The 8,580-nt window shown below is 43.0% G+C and overlaps 1 protein-coding gene across 2 annotated transcripts in view; it reads left to right on the top strand.

Moving 5' to 3' along the window:
• Positions 1–4,295: 4,295 nt before the first annotated feature.
• ETF1 (eukaryotic translation termination factor 1) overlaps positions 4,296–8,580 on the top strand; it is a 34,888-nt gene continuing 30,603 nt past the window's right edge. Inside the window, exons 1-2 of one of the 2 annotated variants that reach the window (XM_070732723.1) lie at positions 4,296–4,528; positions 4,776–4,909. In XM_070732723.1, the coding sequence (XP_070588824.1) occupies positions 4,824–4,909 (86 nt within the window). In that variant the 5' untranslated portion in view covers positions 4,296–4,528; positions 4,776–4,823. The remainder of the gene's footprint in view (positions 4,529–4,775; positions 4,910–8,580) is intronic. The other variant, XM_070732725.1, reaches the window with a different exon arrangement.

Raw genomic sequence — 8,580 nt, 5'->3', positions numbered from 1 at the left:
AGATGTATAGTGGAATTGAGGAATTGAACATGACAGTTTACTCATGATTACAGCAAAATTGTAAGAACTTCATTTGCTTTAAAGGAGAGAAGTATGTATTGTATTTACAGTATTACTGGGCGCCACACTGATTTTTTGTATTGAGAAGAGGTTTTTAGGTATCTCATTTGAAGTCCATTGCATTAGATGGATAATCCAACAGTTATTTGCCTTCAAGCTGGTGTCAACTTTTAACGACCTTATAGATTTTCTCCATGATGATCTGTCCTTTATCTTATAAAATCTTATATAAATTCATGCTACATCTATTATCCTTAGTAGCTAAATTGAAACTGGGTAAGTGATGCCATCTTAGCTAGAAAATCCTACAGTATGCAGATCATTTGTATCTTCTCAATTTAGATCCCCCCCCCCGTTTAAATATAAATTAAAAGGGGAAAAGGACAGCAAAGGACATTTTGGGCCAGATGCTGGAGAGATATTCAGGTGAAGAGTATCACATGTCTTATTTAAGAGTTACTGAAAAGCAGTTGTTTGGATATTGTTGGAAATACAAAACTGAACAAAGAATTAATAAGAAATTGTTATATTTATGGTAAGTATTAATGGAATTGAGTAACACATCCCATAAAGATCCAATTCTAAAGCCAAACCCCTTAGACTATTCTATTTATTGTCTTTCCAAGATCAAGTGTTGGAAAGCTGATGGTGGAAATCAGGATTGTGAATGAGCTTCAGGTGTGATATGATATAGCACCTTTTCCTCCCATGTATGACTGTAACTTGTTGCTTGTATCCTAGGATTTTTATTAATGTTGATTGTTTCTTCATTGCTTATTTGACCCCTATGACAATCATTAAGTGTTGAACCACATGATTCTTGACAAATGTATGTTTTTCTTTTATGTACTCTGAGAGCATATGCACCAAAGACAAATTCTTTCTGTGTCCATGTCCAATCACACTTGGGCAATAAAATTCTATTCTATTCTATTATTATTATTTATTAAATTTGTATGCTGCCCCTTTCCGTAGACTTGGGGCGGCTCTAGGTCCCCAGCAGTCGGGTTTCAGACCCGGTTACAGCATGGAAACTGCTTTGGTCGCGTAGATGGATGCTCTCCGGCGGGCCCGGGACAGGGGTTTATCCTCTGTCCTGGTGCTCCTTGACCTCTCAGCGGCTTTCGATACCATCGACCATGGTATCCTTCTGCACCGGCTGGAGGGGTTGGGAGTGGGGGGCACTGTTCTTCAGTGGTTCTCCTCCTACCTCTCCGGCCGGTCACAGACGGTGTTAGTGGAGGGTCAGAGGTCGACTCTGAGGTCTCTCCCTTGTGGGGTGCCTCAGGGGTCGGTCCTCTCCCCCCTGCTATTTAACATCTACATGAAACCGCTGGGTGAGATCATCCGAGGGCATGGGGTGAGGTATCATCAGTATGCTGATGATACCCAGCTTTACATCTCCACCCCATGTCCAGTCAACGAAGCAGTGGAAGTGATGTGCCGGTGTCTGGAGACTGTTGGGGACTGGATGGGTGTCAACAGACTCAAACTCAACCCGGATAAGACGGAGTGGCTGTGGGTCCTGCCTCCCAAGGACAATTCCATCTGTCCGTCCATCACCCTGGGGGGGAACTATTGACCCCCTCGGAGAGGGTCCGCAACTTGGGCATCCTCGATCCACAGCTCACATTAGAAAACCACCTTTCAGCTGTGGCGAGGGGGGCGTTTGCCCAGGTTCGCCTGGTGCACCAGTTGCGGCCCTATTTGGACCGGGAGTCACTGCTCACAGTCACTCATGCCCTCATCACCTCGAGGTTCGACTACTGTAACGCTCTCTACATGGGGCTACCTTTGAAAAGTGTTCGGAAACTTCAGATCGTGCAGAATGCAGCTGCGAGAGCAGTCATGGGCTTACCTAGGTATGCCCATGTTTCGCCATCACTCCGCAGTCTGCATTGATTGCCGATCAATTTCCGGTCACAATTCAAAGTGTTGGTTATGACCTTTACAGCCCTTCATGGCATTGGACCAGAATACCTCCGAGACCGCCTCCTGCCGCACGAATCCCAGTGACCGATTAGGTCCCACAGAGTGGGCCTTCTCCGGGTCCCGTCAACTAAACAATGTCGGTTGGCGGGCCCCAGGGGAAGAGCCTTCTCTGTGGCGGCCCCGATTCTCTGGAACCAACTCCCCCCAGAGATTAGAACTGCCCCTACTCTCCCTGCCTTCCGTAAAGTTCTTAAAACCCACCTTTGCCGTCAGGCATGGGGGAACTGAAACATCTCCCCCGGGCATGTACAATTTATGTTTTGGTATGTTTGTGTGTGTGTTTGTTAGTATATTGGGGTTCTTTTTTTAAAACTTTTTTTAAATATTTACATTTATTTGAATCTATTTGGATTTGTACGATTTGTTTATGCTTTGTTGTGAGCCGCCCCGAGTTCGCGGAGAGGGGCGGCATACAAACCTAAATAATAAATAAATAAATAAATAAATAAATAAATAGTAGAACACAGTGTAATATACAAATCTAATATTAAAAAACTAAAAAACCCATAATTAAAAAACATACACACAACATACCATACACAAATTATATAGGCCTGGGGAAGATGTCTCAATTCCCCCATGCCTGAGGGCAGAGGTGGATCTTAAGAAGTTTATGAAAGGCAAGGAGGGTGGGGACAATCCTAATCTCTGGGGGCAGCTGATTCCAGAGGGTCGGGGCCGCCACAGAGAAGGCTCTTCCCCTGGGTCCCACCAGCCGACATTGTTTAGTCGACGGGACCCGGAGAAGGCCAACTCTATGGGATCTAACTGGTCGCTGGGATTCGTGCAGCAGAAGGCAGTCCTGGAGATATTCTGGTTCGATGCCATGAAGGGCTTTATAGGTCTATTTTTATATTTTTAAAATTCTTTTTATTCTATATGCTGCTTCACAGTGCTTTAATGACCACTCTAAGTAGTTTACAGAGTCAGCATATAGTTCTCATTTTACTAATTGAGTGATTATGTACTGGTAGTTCTCAACATACAGCCACAATTAAGCCAAAAATGTGTTGCTAAGCAAGATAGTCCTTAAGTAAATTTTGCCCCATTTTACGACTTTTCTTGCCACCATTCTTGGGTCATTGCAGTGTTAAGTTAGTAACCCAGATGTAAAATGAATCTGGCTTCTCCATTGACTTAGGTTGTCAGAAGGTTGCAAAGGGTGATCACATGATTCTGAGACACTGCAATGGTCATAAATACCAACCAGCTTAAAGCAGTCAAGTCACTTTTTTCCAATGCTGGTGTAACTTTAAACAGTTATCCTACACAGAAAATTGTAAGTCAAGAACTAATAGTTTTCTCCAATCAAATCGTATATGTTCAATTATGTAATCAGAAAAAATATTACAGAACGACTGAAAATTCAATAACTGCTCTTTCTAAAGCTACATCATAAAGTAATCGTCTAGTTTGGGTTCTCATAATGTCTATGGCTAACCTGGGATTGCCTGAATTAGCATCTCCATTACCTCGAACAACTGAAATGAGTAACAGCTGTCCCTCCAAAATCCATCACCAGGATTTTTGCTGCTATTAAGTCCTAGTACAGTGTTTCCCAACCTTGGCAACTTGAAGATATCTGGACTTTTACTCCCAGAATTCCCCAGCCAGCGTTTGCTGGCTGGGGAATTCTGGAAGTTGAAGTCCAAATATCTTCAAGTTGCCAAGGTTGGGAAACACTGTCCAAGTACACATATTTTTACACCCCAAATCTGGTGTCCTGGTTTAATTTGTTGTAAAACTTAAAAAGGGAAAACTTACAAGCAGGAACGTGCCAGCACCCAAGCTCTTACGTTTGCCTTCGTTCTTATGCTTAAGCCAATTCAGGATATCTATAGCTGCAAAGGCAGCCTTTGTCAATTACAGACACACATTCGTGCAAACGCCGCGCGCTGTGGAAAGTTTTGACTCATAAGCTTCGCACATTCCCAAAAAAGGCGTGCGCGTTCCCTTTAAAGAACACGCATTCGGGCGCGAATGACGCCGCGTAGGTAGAACACGCGAGAACTGCTTAACTGTCCTTCCAAAAAAAAGAAACCCCCCCCCGAAAACTACGCTTCCCGGCATACAGCCTAATATGAGGTGGGGGGGAGGGCTCCTTGCCGTCGTGGGCATAATCCACCCAATGAAGAGAAAACCTCGGAAGGCACATAGCCAATGACAGACGGAGAAGTGGCGGAAAGCTGAAAAGCCACCCCCTCCTGGCAGGCCCTCGTTTCCTTTAAAAAAAAAAACGAGACAGAGAGAGAGAGATTGGTGCGGGACCGGAAATTATGTCAGAAACCCCATGTGAGGCGATTGCAACACATGCAGCGCGGAGGAGAAGCGGGAGGGAGGGGGAAGAGCAGGAGAGGCGGAGGGGAAAGGAAAGGAAGGAAGAAGCCGGCGAACGACGTCACAAGCGCCGTCGCGAGGAGCCCTTCTTTGCAGTCCGGAGTAGGAAGGAAAAGAGGGGGCGGCGGCGAGGCCTGAGGTGAGCGCGCGCGTCCGGAGCGGGAGAGTCGCCTCGCCAGTGGGAGCGGGGCGGGCCGTGGCGGTGGTCACCGCCGCCGCTCTATTCGGCTGGTGGGAACCGAAGGAGCCCGGCTGGCTTCGGGCTTTTAGGATTTAACGGCTCCTTGCTTCCTCCTTCTCCCCACTCTCCACCTTTCCACCCTCCCTGAATCCCTCTCGATCCTTTTTTTCCTCGTGGCGGCTCGGCGGCTCGATTCCACCCGCAGGAGGGGCGGTGGAGGAGGAGGAGGAAGAGGAGGAGGAGGAGGGAGAAGATGGCGGACGATCCCAGCGCTGCCGACAGGAACGTGGAGATCTGGAAGATCAAGAAGCTCATCAAGAGCCTCGAGGCGGCGCGCGGGTAAGGAGGGAGAAGAGCCCCCCCCCCCCCGGGACGCCTTGGGTGGTGGGGACGGGGGGGGGGAGGCGGCGGCCGAAGGGATCTATGGGCGCTCACATGTAGGGGCCGTTGGTGGGGTGGGGGGGTGAGAGGGCAGACTGGGAGTGGGGGAGGAAGGAGAAGAAGAACCCACCTTTGCGGGTCGGGCCAAAATGGTGGGGAAGAAGTGGGCTCGTTAATACGCGTTAATATGCCTCCCTCCCCCTTCTCCAAAAAAATATCCCTCCTCGCAGGAAAAAAATGTGTGAAATATCGGGGGACGTTTGCATCTCCACGGTTCCGGTCCGAGGAGGAGACAACGCTAAGTTGAAACACAAGGCTTTACTTAGGGGCGAGTTGGGCCTTAAGTTTCTGGGGAAGGTGCTTGGCGAGGCGTGTAAGGAAGAGAGGGGCAGCCGTGAAGAAGGAGAAACGTGTCGGAGGGAGAGAGGGGGGGTGGGGAAAGGCGGCGGTTCCTACTTTTGGGATAGTCGTCCCCGGGTACGTGAGGGGAGTTTATTCTTCTCTTCAGCCGGGGAGCCACGCGCACCATTTCGGGACGTCGGCTCCGCTGTCTGAGGCGGTGACATACCTGTGGGGTGCAGTTAGTTGGGACACTTTCAAATCACACAAAAAGTAGTTAAAAGTCTGTTAAGCATCGGCCTCCATTTCACTTTTTCTCTCACACAGCTGCTCAGATAGCTTCATTGGGAGTGTGTTTGTTTTCTTCTTCCTATGATGGTGGACTACTAGTAGGTCTAAGGCAGCAGTACTATTTTAAACGAGAAAGACATTTGGGGCATTCTTTCTGAATCCAGAAAATGAATTTTATAAAAGCCAGGGTATAGAATCATGCCTACTAGAATCGTGTGTACTCTCAGTAAAATATTGTTTGACACTCAATATGTTTTTTTTTCCTCCTTGTCTCATCTGAACTTCCATTTTACTGTGCCTACAAATTTTGTTGTTATGCTCACAATTTTGTTGTTACACTTAAAATTTATGGAGCAGCCCAATCTAGTTTTTTAATGTCTTGTTTGTCCTTAGTCTGGGATATTTTACTTTCAGTTGCATGCTAGAACCTGTTTGGACAGTCATCGCTTAAAAGAAGGTGGCCTAAAATAATTACATGTGTTCATATAGATAAAGTACCATCTATAGTTATAAAAGTTAGTCTTGCTCCTTGTTTTCAAAGTACAGAGATTGTTTACCTTAAATTGTTGTAGGCACAACAGGTACATGATTATTTATTTAATTATATTTCTATGCTGCCCAAGTCCCTAGGGACTCAGGGTGGCTTAGAGTTGGCGTTATCAGCTGACCATTTGTCTTAGTGGCCTTCATTAACTTCTTTTTTTCTAAGATGTTTTCTGTAATTTTCCATCTTTTGGAGCAAGTAACGGAATGTTTCTTGCTTTGTGCTAGCTGAGATAGATCACTTTTATTGCTTTTGTGTCCTGCATACACAAAGAATTGAATGTGTAACTTTTAACATTTGGTTGCTGAAAGATCTATTCCTTGCAGTTGTGTAGAAGGCCTGTTATAAAAGATAGTGACTTTCTTCATTTGAATGCTAGCTGTGTGAAAGGGACTTTGGGATGGTATTAATTCAGTGAATAATTTGAAATAATGGCTTACTAGAAAAGATTTATGGACCTCATCAAAAAGGTCCATTAATGTGTATATCAATGCAAGTGCCAAAGGGACATGTTAATGTTGCTGAATTACTATCTTTTCCAAGATATTTATAAAAGCTTAGCTGTGTTTTAAGTAATGGAATAAAATAGAATTTCTGATTTATTTGATTTTAGACTGAAACAATCCAGATTGTGCTCTTCTATTTGGAATGAAGTGGGGGTAAATTGCTCCAGCCCCCAAACAATTCTTTTTTATCCAGAATAATCTTTTCAGAACACTTCAATTCACTTCCTACATACATATAGGATTTACTTCCAGAACAGCATACTCTGGAGCAGTGTTTCCCAACCTTGGCAACTTGAAGATATCTGGACTTCAATTCCCAGAATTCCCCAGCCAACGAATGCTAGCTGGGGAATTCTGGGAGTTGAAGTCCAAATATCTTCAAGTTGCCAAGGTTGGGAAACACTGGTCTGGAGGTGGTATGGAACATTCTGGAATGTTCTGTTCCTCAATTGTTGAGTTTTCCTTGTCACTAATATTTGTTTATGTCCCTTATAGATTTATATATGATAGTCTTTGGGAAAAGATGTACCAAGAGTTCATGCCTCCTTTGTTTTATTAACCTCTGATTTTGATATGTGGCTTGCCTGGCTAATAGTTGTTCGATTTAAGGACTGACTTAACTGAAAATGACCGAAATTATTTCTGCATATTCACTATAAATCATCAGCATTGTTGTTTTTTGGTTTATCTTTATTGCTTATGAATTAAGTACTATAAATACTCACAAAGAGTCTTTTTGCAGGGGTTCAGTTTCAAACTAATAAGCTATATGTGTGATTGTCTTTTGTATGCATTAACCAACTGACTATGACTTTATATTGGCATAAGAACTAACCTCTATGGCTTGTTCAACAACCAGTTGAAAAAGGTAGCTAAGTACAATATTCCAGTTCAAAATACTATACAACTATCTCCAGTTAACTTTCTACAGCCATATATGTTTACTATCCAACACATGGAAGAAGTGATCAACGACATTTGGATTCTTAATATATAAAGTTGGCATTCTAATTCTGTTCAGGAGCAATGGAACAATGCTTTGCATATTTTTTTATATTGCACGTTTGAATGTTTTCTATCTAAAGCAATTTCCAAAATTGTGTTTTGTAAAAATATTTTGAATGATTTGAATGCCATCTTTCTACTTAGACATAGACATAGAAGATTGATGGGAGAAAAAGACCTCATGGTCCATCTAGTCTGCCCTTATACTATTTCCTGTATTTTATCCTAGGATGGGTATATGTTTATCCCAGGCATGTTTAAATTCAGTTACTGTGGATTTACCACAGTGTGGATTTAGTTTGCCAATATGAGAGCTTAACCATTGGCACTTTGAGGGTATACTTTTTAATCAGCAAAAGAGACAGCAGCACAATACAATTCAAAAGCCTGTTTATCATTGCTATTAATTATACAGCATTTCAGGTTGTTGAAGGATCTATTGACTTTTCTGTAGCTAAATAATTTTACATTTAAATAAGATTGCCCAGTAGACAAGTAAATTAATTTTTAAAAAACAGTATGTTCAATAATAATAGGTGTTATGATTTTTTGTGGGCCAAATGCACTGAAGGTCTTGAATTTGTGTCATATCTGAGGAAACAACATCTTATAAAGTGTTTTATTGATCTTTCTTGACTAAACTCTATCTTAAAATCATAGTATTTTTTTTACCTTTCTTAAAGGTCTTGATAGTGTCATTTTTCATAAATAGCATATTGATAAATTTAATACAAATATCAAGGTATTGACATTTCATTAATATAGAAATTTAGCTTTCTTATTTAGCTTTCTCTAAAAAGATTGGGAAATAATATATTCCAGCTGATGGATATTTTGTTTTGGGGTTTGCTATTGCTGCACTCCAAACCCTATCTTCATGAAGTGTTTACAAAATGTATACAGAAAATGGGGGTTAGATCTTAGGCAAGCTTTAAAGATAGCAA

Source organism: Erythrolamprus reginae, chromosome 1, assembly GCF_031021105.1.
Source record: "Erythrolamprus reginae isolate rEryReg1 chromosome 1, rEryReg1.hap1, whole genome shotgun sequence".
Lineage (NCBI taxonomy): Eukaryota > Metazoa > Chordata > Lepidosauria > Squamata > Dipsadidae > Erythrolamprus > Erythrolamprus reginae.
Note: the sequence above shows the minus strand (reverse complement) of the source record. Positions and strands in the feature narration are given on the sequence as shown.